The sequence below is a fragment of the Acomys minous genome (assembly GCF_964271855.1).
Source record: "Acomys minous genome assembly, chromosome: 3".
NCBI classification, from domain to species: Eukaryota; Metazoa; Chordata; class Mammalia; order Rodentia; family Muridae; genus Acomys; species Acomys minous.
Genome location: NC_140485.1, coordinates 71209979 through 71236989, shown reverse-complemented (window position 1 = coordinate 71236989; position 27011 = coordinate 71209979). Strand labels below are relative to the sequence as shown.

General features: G+C 51.2%; 1 protein-coding gene across 2 annotated transcripts; it reads left to right on the top strand.

The window, feature by feature from the left end:
- Positions 1 to 577: 577 nt before the first annotated feature.
- Positions 578 to 26402, top strand: CCN5 (cellular communication network factor 5). 2 transcript variants are annotated; one of them, XM_084777214.1, is made up of 6 exons: positions 578 to 715; positions 13444 to 13641; positions 13824 to 13916; positions 17555 to 17771; positions 22567 to 22821; positions 25360 to 26402. In XM_084777214.1, the coding sequence occupies exons 3-6, from the start codon at positions 13857 to 13859 to the stop codon at positions 25578 to 25580; spliced, it is 753 nt and encodes a 250-aa protein (XP_084633340.1). In that variant the 5' UTR covers positions 578 to 715; positions 13444 to 13641; positions 13824 to 13856; the 3' UTR covers positions 25581 to 26402. The 2 variants fall into 2 exon arrangements, with proteins under 2 accessions (XP_084633340.1, XP_084633339.1); XM_084777213.1 differs by lacking the exon at positions 578 to 715 and having other exon boundaries at positions 13347 to 13641.
- Positions 26403 to 27011: the final 609 nt, after the last annotated feature.

Below are 27011 nucleotides of genomic sequence, written 5' to 3'. Positions count from 1 at the left end.
ACACTTTGTTTCCACTATTTCATTTCCTCTTCACCCAGTTTCTCCATTATGAACCCAGAGTGATAATCTGCTTCCTATCTGCTGGTGTCTCCTGGGGTGGGGGATTGAGTGCCATATTGTCAGTCAGTGTGTAGCCTCATCAGCTTCTGGTCAGAGGAGGGCAGTCTGAGGTCTAAGGAAAGGTGGCCTAAGGACATTTAAAATGGAAAAGGCAGAGCCAGGGTTTGAATCCAGTTCTAGATGAGCCCTACTATGTGCCAAACACAGACAAGTATCCTGTTGGGGGAAGCTGTGATCCCGCCTGGAAGCGGTTATAACTGTGGTTACCACCACTCTGGGTTTTTCTCTGTTCTTTCTCCTTTTCTCCCCCCCCCCCTTTTTTTTCTAAAAAAATTCAGACACACAGAAAACATTTGCTGTTTATCTATCATTTCAATCCCACAGCTGTTGACATTTCCCTCAATTTGCTCTATTTCTTTGGTGCCAACATTTTCTAAAGTCAGTCACAATCACCCCCACCCCCACCCCAAAATTCCCTTTTTTAAAACTTGCAAGTGGAGTGTCTGCTCTGTTTCACTCTGTGGAAGCTGGTGGGCTTTCAGTCAAGAGTCACCGGATGAAAAGATCTCAGGGTTCCCCATGACAACCATATGCCGTCAGTTCAGTGAAGAGAGGAAACGGAGGCACAGCAAAGGAACCCAGCTAGGAGGAGGTGGTAAGGCTGAGTGATCTGGGGCTCTCTTGCAGCAATTCCTGCACTCTCTGGGTGCACTTGGCCTGTCTAGACAGCAGCTGCGGGGGGGGGGGGCACCTGAGGGAGGATGTGGACTCAGGGCTACCAGGAGCAGACCACACCTCTGGGAACCCCCACCCCCACCCCAAGTGCTCTCATGAAGCTTGAGCCCTTCTGCCCTGCCCTGGGGTGGAGGGAGAATGCTCTTTCCCAGACGGGTGACCTTTGGGGTTTGTTATGAATAGAGAGTCGTTCTGGGGAATGCGATGGCTGATGGCGGGAGCCTGTGTCCTCAGACTTAACACCCAGGAATGTGGACAGGCATTTCCAACCCCAACCCCAGAGACTAGAAACTGACTCTGTCGGCGGGCCCTGGTCCTAAGCAGCTCTCACGGACATCCAGCTACTGGGGAGGAGGCCTGGCACCACCCATCCTCAGCTGGGAGGCAGAAGTTCTAGATAAGTAGGTTTTAACACCAAAGAGAGCTAAGGTCTACCTCTGGACAGGCACCAACCTGGGCAAGCCACTGTTTTCACATCATCATCATGATCATCAGAAAAAGAGAGAGAGAGAGAGAGAGAGAGAGAGAGAGAGAGAGAGAAAGAGAGAGAGAGAGAGAGAGAGAGAGAGAGAGAGAGAGAGAGAGAGAGATTATCAAAGCGGCTTTGCACTGGATCTGGCAGGGTAAGGTAACTAGGCCCCTAGAATAACCTTCATTTTGTGGTCCTGCTGATGAGACCCAGGGCATCACGTGCCAGGCAAGTGCTATGTCCTAGAACCTCCCCTCCAACTCCTATACTTCCTGTTGGCTGCTTTTCTGCAGTAGACAGGACCCATTTCCTACCAAGGTCCCTCTTGGGTCTCCCCCAGCAACCTTCCACCCATGAAGTAAAAATCTTTTGCTATCTGTCCCCATTTAGCATACATATTCTATCCTGGGCTGTGCCTTCCAAGGTCTCCTCTGTGCTAATGTCATGTGAACAGTGACAGTGAGTAGCTGCCTGAGTAAAGAGCTTGCCCCGAGAGCAGGAGGATCTGAACTGATCCCCCACCAAAAGCTGAGAGAAGCTGAGACAGGCAGCTCTCTGGAGCTTTCTGGCCAGCCAGTTCCAGGCCAGTGAGAGAACCTGTCTCAGAAAACAAAGTAGATGGTTGGTTGTATTAGTCAGGGTTCACTGGAGTCACAGAAATTATGCAATGAATCTCTGTCTCTGTGTGTCTGTGTGTCTGTGTGTCTGTCTGTCTGTCTGTCTGTCTGTCTGTCTGTCTGTCTCTCTCTCTCTCTCTCTCTCTCTCTCTCTCTCTGTGTGTGTGTGTGTGTGTGTGTCTGTGTGTCTGTGTGTCTGTGTGATTTATTGGAATGGCTTACAGGCTTGCAGTCCAGCTAATCCAACAATAGTTGGCTGTGAACACAAAGTCCGAGAATCTAGTAGTTTCTCAGTCCACAAAGTTGTGTGTCTCAGCTGGTCTTCAGTAGATGCTGGAATCCTGAGGAAGCAGGCTCCAATGCCAGTGAAGGAATGGAGGTGCAAGCAAGGCGAGGGCAAGCAGGCAGAGAGCAAAACCTTCTTTCTTCCACGTCTTTATATAGGCTTCCAGCAGCAGGTGGCCCAGATTAAAGGTGTATAGTCCAGCCTCAAGATCTGGCTCAGAGCCTGGTGTGGTGGCACTCAGAGAGGCAGAGACGGGCGGTGTCTATGAGTTCAAGGCAAGCCTGGTCTACAAAGCGAGTCCAGGATAGTCAAGGCTACACAGAGAAACCTTGTCTTGAGGGGGAAAAAATCCAGATCAAAGATATGTGTCTTCCTACCTCAAAGGTCTACACTAGAAGCGGACCCACCCACTTCGCAGCAGAATATCTCTCACAGGTGTGCCGTCCATTTCTGGATTTTAACAAGGCCAGAAACTGACCTCTGATCTCCATATACTCTCACTGTGCTGGCCTCCTCTAATTCTTATGATGGTCCCATGAAATCTAAACTATAGGCGCATTATGAAAAAACTGAAGCATGGAACCATTAAGTAACTCATCCAAAGCCACACTCCGAGCGAGCAAAGGCTGGAGTTAAGAGCAGATTCAAGATGGTATATCAGCCTCCAAACCCAAGATGGGGGAGCCCAGAACACGCTTCTTCCACCTCGAACAGGCTCTGTCCATCACAACACACACAGGTGGCTCCAGGCTGGGGCCCCCAGTGCCCATCCAAGGGAACTGACCTTCCAGGACTCTGAGGATGGGACAGGAGCAGGTGCTGTGTGAGCATCTCTGGACCAGAGAACGCTGCTTCCGTGTTCTTTCCCAACTAGAGGTGGCGCTGGCCTTTCTGCTTTGATGGTTACAATAGTAAGGATGGCCATGACTCCTATTTGCAGAGCAGTCTCGCGGTGTAGGATCCTGGGGCGCTGTGCTGCTGCAGCGAGCCTGTTCTCTGTCTACGTGGCTCCACAAAACAGCCCCTCCCCTGTCAATGCAGGACCCAGGGTCTTACCAGACTTCCGGGCAGCAAGCTGGGGTTCATCCCAGCACTGTTGGGTTCAAGATATGGACTCTGGTTTAACCTTCCCTGTGGGTGGGGATGGAGGGGGCTGCTGAGGGCCTGCAGGCTCCTGATCCCTTCCCTCTTTCCACTGCAGGCACCCAACCATTGTAGGAGCTGAGATTCAGTAGGAGGGAGGTTCGCTTCTGGCCCGTCCCCTCCTCCCCGACACAGTGCACATTGATTTGGATGACATGGATCACGAAGTGAATGGTTCAGATTTAGGGAGGCAGCCTCTTTAGTAGCACAGCCTTAGGTTTTCTCTCTGTACTCCGCTTGTAAGTCACTTTCCGTCCAGACCGTCTGAGTGGTCCTGGGTCTTGCCACATGCAGGCTCGGCTCAGGATTCTACACACACCTCTGCCGTGAACACCCGGTGTTTGTCACTTCACAAAGGGGGCCAACACCGAGCAGGAAACTGACTTACCCCTTTGCCCTCTCACAAGTGGGGTACCCTGCCATCTTTTAAGGTGCCCTTGCCCCAAGATTCATCTCCATCTTCTTAGGTGGGGCTGGGAGCTCCTGAGAACTCTCAGGCTTGAGGCTTGCCGTGCAATTCGACACTGCACTCACATTTTGAGGAGAGTGGTGTGTGGTTAAGTGGTTGAAAGGGAAAGGTTCGGGCTTAGCTGTGAGTTCATTCTCTGCTCTGTCATCATCAGCTGTGGGATGTGGGCTGGCCTTTCCGGCCTTCGCTTACCTCGCTGTGAGTGCATCATTTTCTGAAAGTCTTGTTTCCCAGATCTTTAATCCTCACAACAAATCCACTGGGAAACCTGGACTCAGAGAAGTGAAGAGATCAAGGTGACAGAGCAAGTAAATGACAGGAACAGGACATAACCAGGTCTGTCTTACTCGTCTGGTGCCAGGCAGTTGGATTTGGATCTGGCCTTCCCCGCCAGCCCCGCCCCCTCCGACCCTCAGTGTTGGGGGTGGAGCCTAGGTCCTTAAACTGCCAGGCTAATGTCCCACTATGGAGCCATGCAGACTGCCCCCAAGCCCCAATGATCTTTAAAGAGGCAATGAGCCCAGAGAGTGAGTGCAGAGACCCAGAGTCCACCTTGTGGGGGGATCAAATCCCAGTTCAGCCTCGTACCTTTGTGACTCTGCTGGAAAAAGCCATTTCACTCTTTGACACTTCAGCTCCTCCTTCAGTAAAATGAGACACACACACACACACACACACACACACACACATCACTTCCCGCGATGATACAGGCATAACTCCGATGCAGAACCCTCTGAGGACGCGGTGGTTTCTCCTCCCTCCTCTGTGTGTGTTGTATGTGCACACATGTGTGTACTGTGTACATATGAATGGAAGTTGACATAAAGTGTCTTTTTTATTATTATTATTAATCACTCTCGGCCTTATTTCTTAAGACAGCATCTCTCACTGAACCTGGGGCTCACCGATCTGGCTAGATTGGCTGGTGCAACAAGCCGCAGAGGATCCTCCTGTCCCTGTACCCCAGCACTGGTGTCATGGATGCATGCCACCTTGCCCAGCTCTTACATAGTTGCTGCAGATCCATGCTCAAGTCATCATGGCTGGAGTAGCAAACATTCTATTGACTGAGCCATCTTCCCAGGTTCGAAGATGCAGTTGTTTCCGCCTCCTCCCCATCCTTTCTAGTTTGTAATGGGAGTGATATCCAGGATACCTCCCCCCCCCCACGTCTAGCCTATACCTTTTGGGATACTTAGGGTAGTGCAAGGTGTGTGAACCACTGGGCAGCACATCCTCTGCCTTCCTGAAGGAAAAAAAAAGTCCCCATGGAGGGAAAAGGATGGACAGGAAGTCCCCAGGGCTCCATGCCACCAGCACCACCAGCTCCAGAGAAAACACACCATTACTGGAATCCCAGACAGGCAGAGGGGGTGGAAGTGGCCGTGTCATAGGAAACCACATGGGGCCAGCCAAACCACGTGGGGCTGGCTCGCTGGGATGTTTACGGAAATGCTGGCCCTGAGGTCACCCAGCTGCTGGGCTGGGATCCCCTGGGTACCCACAGGACCCCTAGTGCCAGCTTGGCAGGAACCACCAAAGTCTACAGCTGAGCCCTGTTTACATCCATGGCCAGCCCAGGAGAAGAGAGTGAGGGTCAAGTGAGTGGACAGGGGACAGTGATCTTCCAGGTCATCCATCGTGGGCATCCTGTTGCAATGGGTGAGGAGGGACCACGCCCTTTCTAAGTACTGCTGGGAAAGTAGCATTCCCTCAGGAGACACACGCAGGGGACTCTAGAGGCTTGGGTTTAGATTCTGGTTGTGTCTTCACTGACTGTCTAACTTTGTACGGCTAATGTAACGCCTCAGTGCCTCAGTTTCCCTACCTCTGGAGCGGGGACGGTAGTAACAGTACTTTTTGCGGTGATATTGACATAGTTAAATGATTTAGTATTTAAGGTTGCTCAGAACCACCCATGTCTCATATTAAGTATCCTAAGTTTTTGCTGTAGAAATAGGAAGCTGGGAGCTGGAGAGGTGGATCAGAAGTTAAGAGCACTGACTGCTTTTCCAAAGGTCTTGAGTTCAATTCCCAGCAACCACATAGTGGCTCACAACCATCTGTAATGAGATCTGATGTCTCCCTCTGGCTTGCAAGCAGAATACTGTATACATAATAAATAAGTAACTATTAAAAGAAAAAAAATAGGAAACTGTATTCAGACCTGAAATTATGGAGGACCTGAGGTTATGAGTGTAAATCAGACTTAGATCCTGTCTGGGAGCGTTGACATTATTGTGATGTATGGTATGCTTTGGGGGCCATTACCTACGCCCAGCCACAACAGCAGTTGACTAGGGTATGGACTGTCTCTTTTCATTGCCCTTTTGTGGGCCCTGTCTATATCACCCCACATCCATGTTTTCCATTTGGCTATGGAATGAGCAGACAGATGCATGTCTCTTCTTCTTCTTCTTCTTCTTCTTCTTCTTCTTCTTCTTCTTCTTCTTCTTCTTCTTCTTCTTCTTCTTCTGGTTTTTTGAGACAGAGTTTCTTCATGTAGCCTTGACTGTCCTAGATTTACTTTGTAGACCAGGCTGGCCTTGAACTCACAGCGATCTGCCTGCCTCTGCCTCCCAACTGCTGGTATTAAAGGCGTGCGCCACCACGCTCAGCTGCGTGTCGCTTCTGAGCCCTGAGCATGCTGTAGATCCCAAGCCTTCTAGTGAGGACCTTCCGGCCCAGAGCTTTCTCAACCTCTACACCCAGAGGAGGGGGTCAGTTGTTATTTGCATAAGGCATTCAGAAGAGAGGACACAAGTCACAGATAACGTTCTTGCAATGTGCACCAGCATTTTATTTAGCGTCTCCATCTGCATTCATGAATGACATGAGCCTGTAGCATTCTCAAATGCTACATCAGCCCAAAGCCCTCTGCAGCCATCTCCTCAGAAGATGCGGTGGCAGTCCGAGACCGGACTTGTCTCTGAGCTGCCTGCCTGTGTCCTGGGAGAAGCTCCCAGATTCTAAGGACCCATCAGGCTGGACCCAGATACCCTGAGTGTCTCCAGCACAGGACCTGACAATACAGGAAGGATCAACAGGAGCAAACACTGCTTGGGTGGCTGCCATCTCTGGACCTCTGTCTGCCTTCCTGAGCGCGAGGGTGTGGGACTCTCATGAGATGGGCTTCTCCAGGCTGAGGTGGAGCTTAGACACTATCATATTTGTCTAGTGTACGTGAAGTCCCGGGTTCAATTCCCAGTACTATATAAACTGAGTGACATAGCTCACACCTGTAATCCTAGCCCTGGAGATGGGGAGGGAGGCAGGAGGAGCAGAAGTTCAAGGTCATTGGCTGCTACATAGCAAGCTTGAGACCAGCCTGGGCTGTGTGAGATTGTCTCAGAAAACAAACAAAACAAGACACACTTCTCCTTGGGATCTTTAGGGCCTGCTCCATTTAAGATCCCTCCTCCTGCTGTATCTCAAGCTGTTTTTTTTTTCCCTTGTGCATGTTGCAACCATAGGGGTCTTTAGGGGGCCGTGTTCTGAGTGGAGAGCCTGCTGCCTGGAGAGCTTCTGTGGAGGCAGCTATGAGCAGGTGGATCTCCCATCTCCCACCCAGGGACCCTGAGGCCCAAGCTGATGCCTGCCTGGGACAGTGACTCAGATCCCTTCTTGGCACGTTTGCCACCCCATGACTAGAGCCCTCAGGACTGGCTTCTAACCAAGTCCGCCGTCCCCACAGCCAATGCTCCTCCACCACAGCAGGCATGGGGACAATTAGCTCCAGGCCAGGCCTCATGTTCACAGTGGTCCTTGGTCAGCCGAGCACGTATGACTCAGGATCTCAAAGAGTCCTGGGAGGCTGAAAGGATGCTCTGTGTTGTCATCACTGCGGACTGGGCCCCATAGAGTTCCCACACATCACTCAGGCAGGCATGGGAGTGGGGTTCCCATACCTGCCTCGGACAGTTTTTCCATCTCTACAAGCGGCCATGCAGCGTGCCCAAGGCCTTGACATCCTTTCCATCATGGACATGAACATGTCTGTCAGTTGACATTTGCCTGCTCAGGTGCAGCTCCCCTCCACCCCTGCCACCACCATGGCTCCATCCAGACTCAGTTCTTCCACTTCCAAGCCTCTACTCCCTTCCGCCCCTACACAAATCACCCAGATGACACCTACCCTTGCTTCTAAATTCTGTGTCGCATCCCCCCGGGGCTGGCTCAGGCCTACCTCTCTTTTTCTCCTAGGCATCCCTTACTTGCTATGGAGAAACTCTCTCTGCTGGCCTCTGTTCCCCAACCTCTTGAGCTTACTGTGAGCAGGAACATGTTTTTCCCTCTTTAACACTGAGGCATGGACTGTACAGCCAGGGTTTGTAGAATGAATGCATGGATGGTGGATGGGCAGATAGATAGATGGGTTGATGGATGGATGAGTGTACAAACAGATGCACAGGTAGGTCAGACAGGCGGACATGCATGCAAGGATGGACAGACGAGTGGTTCTTAGGCAGACAGTGACAGCTATAGAGACCCTGGGGAAAAGTGGGTCCTTGGAGCTGGGGTCTTCTGACTAAGGCAGGGACTCTCAGGTGGGGTAGGAGTAACCCAGTGCAATATTGCCCCTGGCTTGGTGCCTGACCCACTGGTCCAACTCAGCAAAGTATCCTGAATTCTGAGTTACGCTGCCGGTCTCTCCTGAGGTTCTTCCTCCAAGCCTCTCACTGGGTCAGAGCTGTTCCTGGAAATAAGTGACTTCCAGGTATATAAAACCTAGACCTCTGGGCCCAGAGGTGCTTGAAAAAATTTTTAAAATTACTTCTCACGCACTTTATGGATAAGGAAACTGAAACCCACAACGTCAAAGAGTTTGCCCAAAGGTGCACAGTACTACAGCAGGGATAGGAACCTGGCTTCTTCAGTTCACTGATTCATTAGGACGCCAATGTGCTTCCCCCTGAGTGCTGTGAAATAATCCCCCATGCCATCCCTGTGCTCTCAAACCCCAGTTCACACCAGCTTACAGCCACGTGCTGTGTGTGCTGTGGTCACCACATTCCAGTCCTTCTGTGGGAGCACGCCATTTCAAACTTCAGCCAAGTGGTAAACTGTCCAAGTCCACAGCTGTCCCTGGAGACCTGTCACATGGCACCTGGGACCTCGGGGCCAGGGGTAGACATCTGAATTCCTGTCCAGCCTGCAGAACACATGGGAAGAGAAGCCACAGAGGGACCCTGGGGGCTGAATGCTTGCAGTCATGGGAGCAGCTGAGGCCATGCTCCCAACCTGTCAGGGCAGAGGCGAGATCAGAGCAGAGGCGGGGTCAGGGCGGAGGCGGGGTCAGGGCGGAGACGGTCAGGGCAGAGGTGGGGGTTTTTGAAGATGCAAAGTCTAGTTTGGGGGTGCTAGCTCAGGCCCCTTTTTTGGTACACACGATGTCGCTGAAGATGCAGAAGGAGTGAGCAGCAAAGGGGCAAATTGAGTGTGGCTGTGTGCAGCAGGGGATTCTGTGAACAAGTCAACAAGCCAGAGATCAAAAGAATTCATCAAAGCAAGACCAAATTAATAGCAGACACACATGCCTGAGCAGGCTAACCAGAGGTACAGTGTACAGGAGAGGCTGGGGTGTCTCATGTCTCAGGGGCAGAGCACTTACCCAGATCACACTAGTCCCTGGGTTCCGTCCTCAGCACCTCCCACCAGGTAAAATAAAATACACACAAAATGGTGGAAATAACCTAAACCTAAAGATTCAGCCATTTAAAGGCCACTGTGAACCAATGATATACATATGCACCGGAAAGCCTAACGCCTGAGGAGACAGCTTTTGGGAAGGCTTACGGTACCAAAAGAGGGACCTGGAGTGATCAGTGGGTAGTGTATGCAAGCTTGGGGTCCTGAATCCAAATCCCCAAAACTCACACAAAAACACAGTCTGGCAGTACACATCTGTAACACCAGCACGGGAAGGCAGAGACAGGAGGACTCACTGAGGGGATTCACTGAGCAGCCAACCTAGCAAATCAGTGACTCCAGTTTCAGAGAGAGAGAGAGACCCTGTCTCAAAGCATACAGTGGAAAGCCACAGAGGAGGAAGCTCCGCATTGACCCCTGGCCTCCTCACCTGTGTCCACTCCTGTACACATCCACTTTCGTGCACACAGACACGCAAATACTAACATTTCAAAAGACTAGCCCCAAGAACAAGGGGAGAATAGAAGCCAAGGCATCATTCTTTCAGATCTCCTAGCCTCACAAATCATCACCTTCAGGCTCTGGTGGCAAAGCTGCGCAGAACTGCAGGAAACAGTTCTTACGGCGTCGTCGTACAGGTTGCAAGAGAGGCAGGGAGGGGGAGGGGACGCTGCCAAGGAAGCCATTATGACAAAAGCTAGATAAGGCAACTGGTGAAGGAATGCTACAGGCTCACGTCATTCATGAACGCAGATGGAGACGCTAAATAAAATGCTGTCTTGCATCCAGCAAGGTTAAAACAATCACATTCCTTCGCTTCCAGGAAGTTTATCCCGGAGGAAATACCAACAACAGAGAACTAGCCAGCATATCTGCCTCAGAGGATCAGGGGGAAACAAAAAACAAAAAAAACAGCCCAGTGTTCATGAAGCCTGGCACAGACACGGCTCTTGGACAAGGTCCATGGTCTTCAGGGAAAAGAAGTACCTTAATCTCACTGAACTTTTCAGACCCAAAAGCTGCGTTTATATCTTGAAGGTCCAGGAAAGGCGAGAGCCACAGATAGTGCTGCTGTGGTCTGAGGGCTGGTGCAGGGCAGCCAGGCGAGTAAGGAGGAAGGAAAAGATGCCATCCTTGAAGGGGAGAGACAAGGCTAGAAACCAACAGACAGACTATTAAATGGGACTCAGCAAGGCTGCTGGGTGCATGGTCACCACCACCAGCAATAAAACAAAAATATGCTGTTTTTACATTAGCAATAAGTATCCACGAATAGTCCAACTCATGTCAGCTCAAATAGAAGAAGGGTCTAGGGGAACCGTATAAATACTAAAAACAGCAGTTACATATAATCGCACAAATATGCACATATCATTACCCCTTTAATTACGTACATTAAATCTATAGGGAGGAGCATCCTGGACACATATGTAGCTCTAGGCGTCATATGGGACCCACCCTCCTTTTTTGTCTATGAGTTAGGGTCTCTCTATGTAACCCAAGCTAAACTTAAACTCACTATCCTCCTGCCTCAGCCTTATAAGCACAGGGATGGCATGTGTGTTCCCCCATGGTCCAATCTCTCTCTCTCTCTCTCTCTCTCTCTCTCTCTCTCTCTCTCTCTCTCTCTCTCTTCAAGGTACCCTCATGGTCCAAGGTGGCTTCGGAACCTCACCGTTACACCTTTGACCAGAAGTGAGAGGAAGAAAGGAGTGTTGGTGGGACAAAAAGAAAGCCGTTCTCTTTAGGGACAGGTCCCATAATTGGCACGCAATGCTTTTGCATAGCCCACAGACAACAGGAAGCTAGCCACATCGCCTTGCCTAGCTGCCAAGCCATCTTAAACTCAGGTCTTGGTCGTGGCGGCAGGAAGTAAAGAGCGTTATTGGGATGGGCACTGCACAGGTCTGTCCGAGGCCCAGAGAGGCTATGGGGTTTCCATGTGGCCACAGAGCAGACGAGCAGCCAAGGGGGCACGTCCAGGGTGGCTCAGGGTTGACTGTACATCACTGGCTGTCTATGGCCACCTTGGCATGCCCAGCCACACAGCCCCCTGCTTCTCACTCCCCACCTGCCGGATTCAGAGCCTGGGCCCCATTCTTCGGCCTCCACCACCTAAGCAAATGGCTATGAGCTGCCTTTTCAGTGTCCCTGGTGCCATGCCTGTGTGTGTGGCATAGCCTAGGCTCGGCGAGCATAGGAAGGCCAGGGAGGGAGATACAAACGGCAGCCCAAGCTGACCACGCCGTTTCGTCTGCCAGCCCTGACTGACGAAGGTCATGAGGTCTTCTTCTTCTCTAGATATGGCTTTTACACCCACAGTGGGAGAGATAACCTGTGTGTGACCCAGGGGAGTGTGTAGTCTTCCTGCTTGCTTGTTTTTGTTGTTGTTGTTGTTTGTTTGTTTGCTTTTTGCTTTTTTGTGTGTTGTTTTGTTTTGTTTTCGAGATAGGGTCTTTCTTCGTAGACCAGGCTACCCCTCTGTGTTCCGGACTCACACGTATGTTCCACTGAAACTGGTGGAGGTGTTGGGAGCCACAGCTCTCTCCGAGCACCTCAGCCCTGTCTGTCTTTCTTTTAAAGCAAGCTCCCATGTAACTATTCTAGACTCCAACTCACTATGTAGCCAAGGGCAGTCTTGAACTTCTGACCCTCTAACTCCATTGCTGAACTTCTGACCCTCCCAAGCTCCAAGTGCTGGGATTGCAGGTGTATGCAACCGCACCAGTTCATTGCACAACGCTGGGCATCTGTGCAAGCCAGGCACACACTCTATCAACTGTAGCCCCGGCCTTCCAATCTCATGTCCTTATACCCTGATGTTCCCTGGGCCCAATGGCTGGGGATGCTGGAAATGTCCCACAGTTGGTGGTGTGAATCCTGTGTTTGTTCTTGCGTAGTCCTGCGCAGTCCAGTACCCAGGAAGCCGCCTGCCCACGAGGCACCTTCTGCTCTGAGTAGGCCAGGCTGCCGTGCTGGGTCCCTCCTCTGGGCATTTGAACATGCTGTTCCCTCTGGAACATTCTACCACTCTTACAGTTAATTTTACGTAACTGTGTTTGTTTCTCTATTTCTCTCTTAGCCTGGCTATCACACAAACAATTGTTTAATAATAATCTTCACAGCACGTGAACTGAGCAGTTATTAATCTATTCTTAACCCTCTCAGCTAATTTGGTTTCCTTCCAGCATACATTCCAGAGACACTTGTGTTTTGTATCTCTCCTTGCTCTAGCTCCGTCTTCTGTGGTTTCTTGAACCTCTGCCCAGGGCTGAATCCACTACTTCCTCTTTTAACTCCTCCTCCCCTGTCTGGCAGGAAGTCCAGCCCTGTTCTCTCCCCTGCTCAGCCATTGGCTGTAAACTGCTTTATTTGGCATATCGGGGACAGTTAGGCAGCTGAGCTTATACAACGTTGAGACAGGAGATTCTCAGAACAAGGCTTGCAACCAGATATGGGGGAATCCAGAAATAAGCATTTGAACTACACAATAACATCATGCCTGCATACCACAGAGCCTTCTTGGCTTTCAGAAATGGCATCTCTCTCAAAAGATTGGACCCCAGCCTTAGTCTGAACAAGGGGGCCTCCTCTCCCAAGCTCTGGTCTCCAGGTCTCTGCTGTGTTTCCAGTCCCACAGAGCCCCTCAGAGCTTGTGTGGTTCAACAAAGACAGTTTAGCTCAGTTGGATCAGCTGAGCCCACACAGTAGGCTCAGCCTGCTCAGGCAGCCCAGCAAGTGCCCACAGCACACAGTAGGCCCAGCCTGCTCAAGCTTGGCCATGGTAGGCAACCTTCGAAGCTAAGAAGGCAACATAGGGAGGCTTTTGGTTGTCAAGAGCAGACAGGCTGCCAGAGAAGCTCTGTTCTGGGTCACACCCACCTCTGGGTGGCTGCCAGTCTCCCTGCCAGAAACCGCAGGCTGGGTCTGGGCTGCCCAGAGCTCAGGCCACGGGGCTGAGGACGCTGTGGGTCAGATCTGCAAAGCGTTTGACAGACACTTCTGGTCTCCACAGGATCCTGGGGTGGGACAGGAACCCTGGCAAGGCTGCGGCTGCTGTGCCGGTGGCTTGGGCTGGAGACCTTCCTTGCTGGGAACCGAGGAGCTGCGAGGGCCCTGCCGGCTTGTCCTCAACTCTTTGGCACAGGCGGTGGCTCGGGCTTCACACACTGTCAGACACCTTCCCGGTGGCCTCCACGGCCTCACCTTCCAGGTAACTGGGCTCATTCCTGGGACTATGGGGAGAAGAATGAGAAGTGTGTGTGTGTGGGAGGGTGTCTGTCTGTCTGTCTGTCTGTCTGTCTGTCTGTCTGTCTGTCTTTTTCTCTCTGTGTATGGACCTAGAAGGGGACCTCATAGCCTCTAGAACATAAAGACTCAGGTCTTGCCTCCCAGGTTTGAAGCTGGCTCCACGGGGGACACGGTGACATGAGGGGCAGCCTATTGATCCATCTCCTGGCCACTTCCTCCCTCTGCCTCCTCTCAATGGTAAGGAATCCTGGTCTTGAAAGACAGCAAAGTTCTGGATGGTGGGACAGATATGTGGTCACATCTTCGGACCCCTTGGAAGAATCCTATACTGGCTACTGTCTGGTCTCTGTGCCCAGGCTTGCTTCCCTCTCTGGGCCCAGACAGCTTGCAAATTCTGCTGTGTGACCTCAGGCAAGCATCCTTCCCAGCCTCAGTTGAATGGGTACAACATTCATGAGGCTTTTGGGGAGAGGTCATTGAGGAGAATTGTTCTACTGAGGACAGTGTGGGTTCTGGACCCAGAGGAGTGTCCAAAAGAGAATGCAGGCACCTTCCAGTCTCCTCATAGAAACTAAATCAGATGTGAGTGTTGTGTAACTCTGAGTGAGGCCAGGGATGGATGCTGGGGTCTGATTGCAAAATATAGCATGCTGGCCCTCAGCAGTCAGTGACTGCTGACCCTGATCAGAGAGAGCAGGAGACATCTCTGTGGTAGTTGTCCTTGTCCCTTGGTGTCACATGAAACATCTTCTAAATGGGCTTGTGCGTAGCTCCACTTGCCTCACATTTACAACAGTCTTGTAAGAAATTGTCCTGTTTCAGTCCAATGAGACTCAGAGAGGGTAAGCAACTTACCCAAAGCCACACAGCAAAGAAACATTATAACAATAGAAGGGCAGCACGACAAAGCCTGGGGCAGACATGGTGTGTCTGGAGGCGATCCCAGTCTGGATCTCTCCACCCGAACCTGCGCAATGCCTCACACTAAATGTGGGCTTCCCAGTCAGGGGCTGGAGCCAATGGTGCATGAACAGAAACCTCTCCCTCCCTGGCAAGGCCAGGACCAACTGGCTGCCAGTCTTAGAAGGGGATTGGCAGAATAAAAAAGACACGAGAGTGGGTGGCTTAGGTAGTTCCCTGGGTCCCCGGGAGGGGAGGGTTCTAAGAAACAGAGGAAGAGGTGCCCTAGATTCGCCACTGGAGTGGCATTGGTGGGGCCATTCCTTCCTTCCTGCTCCTGGGAAGCTGGTTGACATCTGGCACAGAAACCTGCCCTGCCTTGTCACTGTCCTTGAACAAGTGGGTAGACTGAGGCAGAATTCTGGGTGGTGGGACAGATATGTGGTCACAACTGTTGCTAATGTAGTCCCCAAAGGGCAGCTGGCACCAGAGTTACATTTGAGCTCTGGCTTCCCAGGAACGTGGATTCCGATCCAGTTCCACGGCTTCCTAGCTGTTTACTATTTGACGCTGATCCATTTTTGACATCATAGGTTTGAAGTTTTTATTTTGAGACAGAGTGTTACATTACTCTGTAGCCCAGGCTGGCCTGGAACTCACTATGTAGCTCATGCTGACTTCAAACTTAAGGTAATTCTCCTGCCTCAGTCTCCCAAGTGTTATTTCATCATCTTTAAATCAGACAAGAACCCACCCCAACTCCCCAGACCTCACAGGAGAATGTTAAACGGACAGTTCGTCCACACAGCACTTAGAGTAGTAACAGTTGTCACTAGTGGAGTAACAGGTGTCACTAGTGGAGCAACAGGTGTCACTAGTGGGGTTTCCTGGGGCTCGGGACATGGAGAAGCCAGAAGCTCCTGAGGGCCTGCAGCAGGCCTGGGGCTCAGTAGAAGGCTTGTTTTGTGCTTGAGCAGTTCTCTTCAACCAAGGGCATCAAACCCTCTCAGCGTCTGTCTCTTTTCTCTCAGGCCAACTCCAAGTGAGTTACCCCAGAATGTACTATGTCCTATGCTGAGATGACATAGAAGGCTCAGAGAAGTGACAGTGCATTTTCATTTCAAGCTCTCAGAGGCTGCTGGTCCAGGAACTCTCTGGAATCTGATTAAAAAAAAAAAAGACTTATTTATCTATTATGCATACAGTGTTCTGCCTGCATGCATGCATGCCCGCCCGCCAGAAGAAGGCACCCAATCTCATCATAGATGGTTGTGAGCCACCATATGGTTGCTAGGAATTGAACTCAGGACCTCTAGAAGAACAGGAGATGCCCTTAACCTCTGAGCCATCTCTCTGAAAATTTGCAGCCTGTCCTGCCTTAGGTGGGAGCCACTTGGTCAGGGACAACTAATGACTCTAGGGCGGCCCCTGCTGGCCACAGTGAGAACTGTGGACCCCGGAAAGCAGGTTTTTGGGACTCTGGGTCTAGGAGTGGACAGGATGAAGGCGGCTGTAAAGGGATCACTGCCTCCTTGGGCCAATCAGGATGTTTGGGTCTTTAGTTTCCTTTTCCTAGATCATCCAATTAACACCTTCTCCTGCTAAAGACTGACTCCACTGGTGAGACAGGCAGTTGGAACATCTCAAGTGGTAGCTTGGTCCCCATCCATGGCTTGTACCTCTTCACTTGGGTACTTCTGTCCTGGGTGGAAGGCGCAGTTGAGTCACTGGGGTGAAGTCTTGGCCCTGAAATCAATGTGTTCTGAGTCCCTGGCTCAGGTTTTGTCTGTTACAGGAGAAGTATACTCCTCTGGGGCCATGAGTCTATACCGGGGTGGTGGGCTTGGCATGGCTCCCAGCTCTGGCTACGGGCAGTCACTTTCCCCTTTTTGGAGTCACTTTCCCCATCTGTGCAGGGTGGTGGGGTAATGGGAGTGGGTGGGGAGTTAGGCTGTGGGCCTCGCTGTTTTCTTAGAAGCTTCTAGACAGCTTACTAAATAGATAGCAGGTCCTGCCTCTGTGACTTTTAGTTGTGTGAGTCCTAGAGGAGGCCTGGGAATCTGCATTTCCCCTTTCCTGGCTAATCTGATGCGCACTCAGGGCTGGGAAACGTTGGGTCGAGCCAAGATCTGGAAATTCCATGTTCTGTTCGATTTCTTCAGCCTGGGAGCAAGAGCTTGCGTACCGGCTCTCGCTCACCTCACTCCTCAGGCCTTCACTCTTGCCTTCCTGTGAGTTAGTGCATGGGGACCGGAAGTTTTCCTTTATGGTAATTAGCAAAGATGACCACCGGGCCACCAGTGTTATCCACCATTAGGAGGCTGAGGAGATGGCTTGGCAGGTAAAGGGCATGCAGTGCAAGTCTGCAGGGCCTGAGATGGATCCCCAGCAGCCCTATGGAGCGGCCAGGCACAGTGGGACACATCTGTACCCCCAGTGCTGAGAGGGTCAGCGATGGACAGATCCCAGGGTTCACTTGGCTAGGCATCCTAACCAATTGGTGACTGCCAGGCTCAGCGAGGGACCCTGTGGAGAGTCAGAGAGGCGGCCAGCTGACATTGGTCTCTTCACATTTACACACACACACACGCCTGCATAACACACATTCGTGTGCACGCCAAGAAACAAAACCTAACCATATTGATGGCCTCTTCCCTAAACTCAGGGGTCAGGGATCAGTGGCATTGTTTCCTGTCCCCGTTTAACACAGGAGGACATCTGGGCTTGGAGAGCTTGAGGAAGCCTTGGGCCACTCAGCCAATAAGGCAGGACCTAGATCTGAGACTCTGATGGGCAGGTTCTTGCAATGTTATGCTGCCTCTCAGGAGCACGATGGGATGGCTCAGGTTGAAGGCCAGTTCTGTATGCCAAGCTAAGGGGCCGACTTGGTCTGATTAGGCCGAGAAGGGGCCGGTTGTGAGGGTCTGCACACTTTCCATGACAGTCAAAGCTGAATGAGGTTTCTGTCTCCTCAGGTGTGCGCCCAGCTGTGCCCAACACCCTGTACCTGTCCCTGGACACCACCCCGGTGCCCACTGGGGGTAACCCTCGTGCTGGACGGCTGTGGCTGCTGTCGAGTGTGTGCACGGCGGCTGGGGGAGTCCTGCGACCACCTGCATGTCTGCGACCCCAGCCAGGGCCTGGTTTGTCAGCCTGGGTCAGGCCCTGGTGGCCAGGGGGCCGTGTGCCTCTGTAAGCAGGTTTGCCAGACCAATGGGGAGGAGGGGTGTCAGGCCATGGGATTCAGAGTCAAAGAGGAACCCATCCCCCTGTATCTCTCTCTCCTTACTGTGGGCGCTGTGTCTATTCAGCTTGACTGGTGACCCAAGGGTTCCTGGGCCCACTGCACTGTTTCTTTCCTCTTGTTCTCTGCTGAGACTTTCCGGATGGTGATTTCTATCCACACCCATCCAAATTACAGCCAGCTTCCAGAGCTGGGCAAACAGCTGCCCCTAGGCAAACACACAGGAAGAGTCCAGGCTCCAGGCAGGGCGTGGCGTATGCCATGAGGAGTACCAGGCACTCGCTGTTCATACCCCATAGTGAGGTTGCACAAGTTCTACAAACAGGGAAACTGAGGCTCAGAGAGGTTGAGCATGCTCTCTGCCCTACAACCTGCCCCATCTCCAAACAGATTTAAATAACAGTCCACTTCCTCCATTCCCCAGCTGGGAGCCTTGGGGCTACATTGTGAACCCCCCAGTACTGTTTTCCAGTGGCAGTGGCGTTGGATGTGTGACATTCCTCACCAGTGTCTCAGGCCTGGGCGTCTTCTGACACTTTGGGGTAGGACTTGGTGACTGTTGCTGGGAGGCTCTCTGTGGCCTGACCTTTCCCAGCACCGTCTCTGCTTAGGAGGTGCCAGGATCAGCTGCCAGTGGTGACCTTGCCAAGGTCGCCGAAGAGCAAAATTACCCCAGTCAAGAACTTTAGAGAAACAGAAACCGTTTATTTTTGTTTATTTTTACACTTCAGCAGTTTCATCTAAGTGTATTTCACACTATGACAGAAGTGCTCTCATGTGCTCCCTTTCTCACGCTTGCTCTCTGCTCCAGCCACACTAGCCTTGACACTCGAGTCATGTTCTCAGTCTCAGGGCCTTTGCACTGGCTGTCCCCACCCCCACCCCACCCCCCTCCCCCACCCCCCCATCCCTCCTTTTCTTAGCCATATGTATGGGACGTTCCCTCACTTCCTTCACATTCCTCCTCACACGCCACTGTGTCTGGTGAGGCCTGTCACCATATTTAAGAAGTTACAGTTCCCCCTCTAGTACCTAAACTGGGCCATTTCACTAGGCAGGGCCACAGCCAAGCAACCTCGGCTGGCTTGCTGGCTGTGTTTATTTGCACTGGAGTGCTCCAGCGTGGGGGCGGGGGATGCTTGCCCATCTGCCCACATAGCCTGAATTACAACCTCCTGGCACATGGCCTAGGCCACAGGAGGCACGCAGCAAATATTTGTGGCATTGTGTGGATGACAGCAGAGGCTTTAGCGGGGCTGGCAGTAACAGGAGCCCTTTCTTGAGTAAGTCCTGTGAGAAAATGCCTTGCAAGCCAATTTCACTTTAACACTGAGGTAGACCCTAAGGTGATCCCCATTTTGCAGGCGAGGGAGCTCAGCCCAGAGAGACTTAAGTCACTTAAGTAGTCACACAGCTTGCAATCGGCTGAAGGGAAAAAAAGAATTGTGAATCCTGCCTTGCAACTGACTTCCAGAGGTGGGAAAGGACACAGAAATTCTCCCAGTTGGCAAAAGCCCAGGGCTTGTGCTCAGGGGAGGCTGGGGCGCTCAGATGAAGGCTGGTATCATGGGTGCGGAGGGGAGGGCCAGCAGAGGGGGCCCTGAAGAAGCCTTGGAGGAAACAATGGTTTTGACACGGGTACTGTGAGATGGGTGTGGTGTGTCTGTGTGTGAGATGGGTGTGGTGTGTCTGTGTGTGTGATGGGTGTATGTGTCTGTGTGTGAGATGGGTGTGTGTGATGGGTGTGTGTGTCTGTGTGTGAGATGGGTGTGGTGTGTATGTGTGTGTGATGGGTGTGTGTGTATGTGTGTGAGATGGGTGTGTGTGTATGTGTGTGTGATGGGTGTGTGTGTATGTGTGTGAGATGGGTATGTGTGATGGATGTGTGTGTATGTGTGTGTGATGGGTGTGTGTGTATGTGTGTGAGATGGGTGTGTGTGATGGGTGTGTGTGTCTGTGTGTGAGATGGGTGTGGTGTGTCTGTGTGTGTGATGGGTGTGTGTGTATGTGTGTGAGATGGGTGTGGTGTGTATGTGTGTGTGATGGGTGTGGTGTGTCTGTGTGTGAGATGGGTGTGGTGTGTCTGTGTGTGTGTGTATGTGTGTGAGATGGGTGTGGTGTGTATGTGTGTGTGATGGGTGTGGTGTGTCTGTGTGTGAGATGGGTGTGGTGTGTCTGTGTGTGTGATGGGTGTGTGTGTATGTGTGTGAGATGGGTGTGGTGTGTATGTGTGTGTGATGGGTGTGTGTGTATGTGTGTGAGATGGGTGTGTGTGTATGTGTGTGTGATGGGTGTGTGTGTATGTGTGTGAGATGGGTGTGTGTGATGGATGTGTGTGTATGTGTGTGTGATGGGTGTGTGTGTATGTGTGTGAGATGGGTGTGTGTGATGGGTGTGTGTGTCTGTGTGTGAGATGGGTGTGGTGTGTCTGTGTGTGTGATGGGTGTGTGTGTATGTGTGTGAGATGGGTGTGGTGTGTATGTGTGTGTGATGGGTGTGGTGTGTCTGTGTGTGAGATGGGTGTGGTGTGTCTGTGTGTGTGTGTATGTGTGTGAGATGGGTGTGGTGTGTATGTGTGTGTGATGGGTGTGGTGTGTCTGTGTGTGAGATGGGTGTGGTGTGTCTGTGTGTGTGATGGGTGTGTGTGTATGTGTGTGAGATGGGTGTGGTGTGTCTGTGTGTGAGATGGGTGTGTGTGTATGTGTGTGAGATGGGTGTGGTGTGTCTGTGTGTGAGATGGGTGTGTGTGATGGGTGTGTGTGTATGTGTGTGAGATGGGTGTGTGTGTATGTGTGTGTGATGGGTGTGTGTGATGGATGTGTGTGTATGTGTGTGAGATGGGTGTGGTGTGTATGTGTGTGTGATGGGTGTGTGTGTATGTGTGTGAGATGGGTGTGTGTGATGGGTGTGTGTGTATGTGTGTGAGATGGGTGTGGTGTGTCTGTGTGTGAGATGGGTGTGTGTGATGGGGGTGTGTGTATGTGTGTGAGATGGGTGTGTGTGATGGGTGTGTGTGTATGTGTGTGAGATGGGTGTGGTGTGTATGTGTGTGTGATGGGTGTGTGTATGTGTGTGAGATGGGTGTGGTGTGTCTATGTGTGAGATGGGTGTGTGTGATGGGTGTGTGTGTATGTGTGTGTGATGGGTGTGTGTATGTGTGTGAGATGGGTGTGTGTGATGGGTGTGTGTGTATGTGTGTGAGATGGGTGTGGTGTGTATGTGTGTGAGATGGGTGTGTGTGATGGGTGTGTGTGTATGTGTGTGAGATGGGTGTGGTGTGTATGTGTGTGAGATGGGTGTGTGTATGTGTGTGAGATGGGTGTGTGTATGTGTGTGAGATGGGTGTGGTGTGTCTATGTGTGAGATGGGTGTGTGAGATGGGTGTGGTGTGTATGTGTGTGTGATGGGTGTGTGTGTATGTGTGTGAGATGGGTGTGTGTGATGGGTGTGTGTGTATGTGTGTGAGATGGGTGTGGTGTGTATGTGTGTGAGATGGGTGTGTGTGATGGGTGTGTGTGTATGTGTGTGAGATGGGTGTGTGTGATGGGGGTGTGTGTATGTGTGTGAGATGGGTGTGTGTGTATGTATGTATGAGATGGGTGTGTGAGATGGGTGTGGTGTGTCTGCGTGTGAGATGGGTGTGTGTGATGGGTGTGGTGTGTGTGGTGATGAGTGTGGTGGTGGTGTGTGTGATGGGTGCATTGTGTGTGTGATGGGTGCATTGTGTGTGTGATGGGTGTGTGTGTATGTATGAGATGGTTGTGTATGTGTGTGTGGTGTGTGTGGTGGGTGTGTGTGTGATGGGTGGTATGTGTGTATGTGTGTGTGTGTGAGAAAGAGAGAGAGAGAGAGGGAGAGAGAGAGAGAGATGGGTGTGGTGGGGTGAACCTAGAAGTGGCAAGGCCAGGTAGGGGTCCAGGCACAGTTTCTAGGGAACCACTGTCATGATCCTGGTCAGAGGGTCTGATCTCTGTACCTAAGGGGCTGTGGTCTGGAGGCCACGGGGACAGGGAGCAGTTGTCCTCTCTGGAGAACAAGAGGCTGCCAGGAGGAGCACTCTGGCCTCCAGCCCTCCAGGCAGGTGGTGACACAAAGGCCCATGTGTTTCTTGGGCACCTGTATGTGCCTAGCCCTGAGCTAGATGCTCTGTGGGTGGTCCATGTAGCCCGAGGGCACAAGTTACTGTTGTCATCGATGGTGACAGGGCCACTCAGAGAATCTGAGTAGCAAATTCAAAGTTCTACAGCTGACAAGTTAAGCCCGGATGATGATGACACCAGCCAGGAAGAGTTCTCTAGCCCAGGCTGGCCTTGAACTTCTGACTCTCTTGCCATCACCTCCCAAGTGCTAGGCTTACAGGAGTGCCAGCAAGGATGCATCACACAGAGTTTATACAATGCTGCAGACTGAGCTCAGGCCTTGAGCAAGCTCTCTACCTTCTCTTGACCCAGGGCTTCACTTTGTCAGATTCCTTACACACAGAGTTTCATTTAGTCCATGACACACTGTGAAATAAGTGCCAACGTATTCTATTTTTCACATACAGAACCTGAAGCAAGAAGTGAAAGTACTTGGTCTGTAGTTAAGAAAGGCCAGGCTCCTAGACTCCTCTCTATCTTGCTGACTAGGGCGGCTAACCAGTAGAGTTGGGGGATGTGGGGAGCAGAGGAGACAGGACAGGGTGCCTGCCTTGTGCTCTGACTCCAGGACCCAGAGCTGATCACTTTTTCCCTCCCTATGCAGTGGAAGAGGAGGATGGAGGCTGTGAGGTGAACGGCCACAGGTACCTGCACGGGGAGACCTTCCAGCCCAATTGCAGGGTCCTCTGCCGCTGTGATGACGGTGGCTTCACCTGCCTCCCACTGTGCAGTGAGGATGTGCGGCTGCCCAGCTGGGACTGCCCACACCCCAGGAGAGTAGAGGTGCCTGGAAGGTGCTGCCCTGAGTGGGTGTGTGACCAGAGGGTGACGCCGGGGATCCCGCCTTCCACGGCCCGAGGTGAGTGAGTGCAGGGTAGGCCCAGGCCACCAATGCCCCAATTGCAGCAGCTCGTGGAAACAAAACTGACCAAACAAAAGGCAACCACTGAGGGATATAATTTTAACTAACAAATGGTTGAAAATAAAATTCAAGGGACTTGAGATGTGGCTCAGTAGTTAAGAACACTTGCTGTCTTGCAGAGGATCCGAGTTCAGTCTTTAGCACCAACATGGTGGCTCACAAATATCCATAACTTGAGTTTCAGGGGATTTGATGCCCTCTTCTGACCACTGTGGGCACCAGGCATTCATGTGGTGCACATGTGTACATGAGGCAAAACATGCACACATAAAATAAAAATAAGTAAATCTTAAAACATGAGTTCAAGTTCAGGGGCTGGAGAGATGGCTCAGTGGTTAAGAGTGCTATGTGCTCTTCAAGAGGTCCTGAGTTCAATTCCCAGCAACCACATGGTGGCTCACAACCATCTATAATGAGATCTGCTGCCCTCTTCTCTAAAGCACTCATATGTAATAAATAAATCTTGAAAAAAAGGCCGGGCGTGGTGATGCACGCCTTTAATCCCAGCACTTGGGAGGCAGAGGCAGGCGGATCGCTGTGAGTTCGAGGCCACCCTGGTCTACAAAGCGCAGCCAAGGCCACACAGAGAGACAGACCCTGTCTCACAAAACAAAACAAAACAAAACAAAAAAAAAAAAAAAAAGAGTTCAAGTTCAGGAGACAGAATAGGGAGGAGGAAAGACTTAGCATCCTTGAGCCAAATTTTTGCATCTCGCAGCAGTCATATAAATATAGTATAAGTGACATAAGATAGCACAGATACTAAATATAGTATAGGATAATATAACACAACATAAATAGATATGTATAGAATATATATTTGTGATACATATTCCTATCATGTCATATGTGATATAATTAAATGCATATGAACAATTTATAATATTATGAACACCTGCTTGCTTGGATTTCAGTAAAATCCTTAGGTTAAGGATTATGTAAAAGCTGAACCAGACAGAATTAGAGTTTGGGAAACAGCCCAGGGCTGGGCAGAGGCACAGGCAGGATTGCTACACTCTTCTACAAGCTCTTCAACTCTGGGATTTCTGTTGTCTTGTTTCTTTAAAAACATTATCCTTATCACATGAATTTGATGGGGGAAGGTGACCAGGAAGTGAGGACTGGCTCTGTGCATGCCAGTATGTATGACTCTAAGGAAGCTGTTGAAGTGCTCTGCCTCAGTTTCTCCAACTGGAAAGTGGGACAAATAAGAACACCCACCTTTTAGAACTGTTGAGAGGACACGATGAATTATTTCAAGTAAACAGGCAGTAAAGATGCCTGATGCTAGCTCCGCAGGAGTGCTGTGGCTGACATTATCCCTGGCAAGGAAGACGACACACCAAATTAGGCACACAGGAGAGAGGCACCCAGCTCACCTTATGTGTCCCCACCCACACAGTACCCGGAATTGAATCTAGCATGTTGTACAGCTAGAAAACGCTCTACAACTGAACCATACAGCCAGCTCTCGGCTTACATAGAAAAAAGTGAGTTAAAGACCCTGCCTCCCGTGCGACCTCACTGTGTGCTCATGCGCAGGGTGTGAACATCTGGCTTTCTGCATTCATGGACCCAACCAGCTGTTCATCAAAAACAGTTTTGTGATTGGGTCTGCATTGAACATGTGCAGACTTTTTTTTATTCATGAGACAATTCCTTAGCAAAGATGGTTTCACAACTTTTCAGTAACATTTCCATTTTCACTAGTGTCAGTGTTGTATGTGGTGGTGGGTGCTAGGAGGGTGTGTGTGTGTGTGTGTGTGTGTGTGTGTGTGTGTGTGTCTGTGTGTGTGTGTGTCTGTGTGTGTGTGTCTGTGTGGTCTGTGCAAGCAGTAAATGGTGACCCCAGCATCCTCACACCTCCTGCCCTGACACACACACACAGGACGCTTGTGTGTGCAAAGCAGAGGTTCGCAGCATCAGTGACATTTGGGGTGAGTCATGTTTTGTGGTTGGGGGGCTGCTGGGTACATATGGGATGTACAAAAACAATGTTACCTCTACCCTCTGACACCCCTCCCCCGAAAAAAACCCCTTGTCTACATTCATTGAATGTGACAGCTGAAAATGTATATTTTGTGCTCTTAGTTCTCAGGCACAGAAAGAAGGACACCAAACATAAGAGAAAAGGGTAGTGGGGAGGAGGAGCTAGGCCAGGCTGGGCCTGCCATCTTGGGCCCCTGAGCTTCTTGCCAGCAGGTTACGATACCATGCCACACAAGCGTGTCTGTAAGACACCGTGTATCAGGGAGTAGGAAGGTAGAGAAAAAAGAAAGGTGACCAGTGTTGCTGGGGTACGCTGTGCTATGATGCCCCAGCTGTTGTTCTTATACAGTTCCAGATGTTAGGGAGTTTAGGAAGAAACGACAGGCAAGCAGCCTTGCCGAGTTCCCTGTCACGGAGAGCAGGCGAGCAGACTTGCCTACTGAGCCCCAACCTCTTCATGTTCACCCTCTTCTTTCTAACCCCCAGGACACCAACTTTCTGCCCTCGTCACTCCTGTGTCAGCTGATGTCCCCTGTCCCGAATGGAGCACTGCCTGGGGCCCCTGCTCAACCACCTGTGGCCTGGGCATAGCCACTCGCGTATCCAACCAGAATCCGTTCTGCCAACTGGAGATCCAGCGGCGCCTGTGTCTTCCCAGACCCTGCCTGGCAGCCAGAGCGCGCAGCTCATGGAACAGCGCCTTCTAGAGCCAGCTGGGGATGCTGGAGATAAGGAGCGGGCCAGTCTCTGCAGGTGTCTGTCCCTAGGACCAGGCCCTGGACTCACGGTAAATGCCCCTGCCCATGCTCTTGGCTGCAGTTAAGTACCCTGGTTTGGTTCACTGTCCAGGGCCACTGAGAGATGCCTGCTCTGTCTGAGGTAGGTGGAGTATGTGACCAGCTCCATTTCTCTGAGTCAGCTCGGGATTCTGACCCATCTGGCTAATTTCTTACTAAGCACGCACATGGGACAGCTTTCTCTTCAAACTTCCCTGTACAAAAACGACAACTGAAAGGACTTTTAAAGCTAGGCTGTGCTAGGCAAGCCTGGCCACCATGCTGGGGAATATGGCGGTACCAGGCAGCAGACTTCCTGAAACTCCCAGTTACCCTTCTTAGACTTCTTGTGCGCTTGTCCCCAAAGACTGTGAGTGGACTCCTGAGTCTGGCTTCCCTAGTTTGAGAACACGCTGCCTTCTCTGGAAGAATTCCGGGCCAGAATTCTCTGTGAACATGAAGAGATGAGACCACACTGAAGAGCGTCAGCAAGCTGCATGAACTTCACTTTGTATTTGTAAGACGCACATTTCTGAAGCATTTGCGTAGCTGGCGGCACCACACTTCGGGCAGGCCAGGGCCGTTCTCTTCAACACAGACAAGGATGGTGGAGCACCTCCTTTGGAGGATTAGATCGTCCTGGGACAAACAGCCAAGCCAAATATAGAGTTTTGTTTGGTGTCTTGAGTTTTCCTGTCAAAACAAAACAAAATAAATTCCCACCCAAATAGAGATTTTACATCATTTCCCGTGGTCTTCTTTGTGGCTAGGAGACAGTTTTGTTGGTAAGTGTTTGCAGGAAAGCAGGAGACCATGGGATCAAGCCCTGGCACCCACATATAAAGGCCAGGTGTGGTGGTGCCCCCTTAAGACACCTGCACTGGGGAATCGGAGGCAGGAAGATTCCCAGGGCCTCTCAGTCGGTCAGCCTAGCTCACTTGATAAATTCCAGGCCAGTGAGAGAACCTGTCTCAAAAAACACAGGGGGCAGCTACTAAGGAACAATGCCTGAGGTCTTACACACACATGTCTGCGCAGACGCACACGTTCACAGACGTATGGGCACATATGTACATGCATACACACCACAAACAACTAATACTTTTTAAACTGAGGTTATCATCAAAGTCTAGCCAGGCAATGAGAAAAGGCTCTGGCTGGTGGGTGACGCCCACCTTTAATCCCAGAACTCCAAGCCAGAGCCAGGTAGGCGGAGCTCTGTGAGTCTGAGGACAGCCTGGTCTACATATTGGGTTCCAAGCCAGCCAGAGCTACACAGTGAGATCCTGTCTCAAAACAAAAACAAACCCCATAAAAACTAAACAAACAACAACAGTCTGTGTTTAGACAATGATTTTCCAT

Bases quoted from the DNA above. Each gene is read 5' to 3' on its own strand.
- CCN5 (XM_084777214.1), top strand. From the start codon at position 13,857: ATGAGGGGCAGCCTATTGATCCATCTCCTGGCCACTTCCTCCCTCTGC. The intron at 13,917-17,554 runs GTAAGGAATCCT...CTGTCTCCTCAG, and splicing joins CCCTCTGCCTCCTCTCAATG to GTGTGCGCCCAGCTGTGCCC. The intron at 17,772-22,566 runs GTAAGCAGGTTT...CTCCCTATGCAG, and splicing joins CCAGGGGGCCGTGTGCCTCT to TGGAAGAGGAGGATGGAGGC.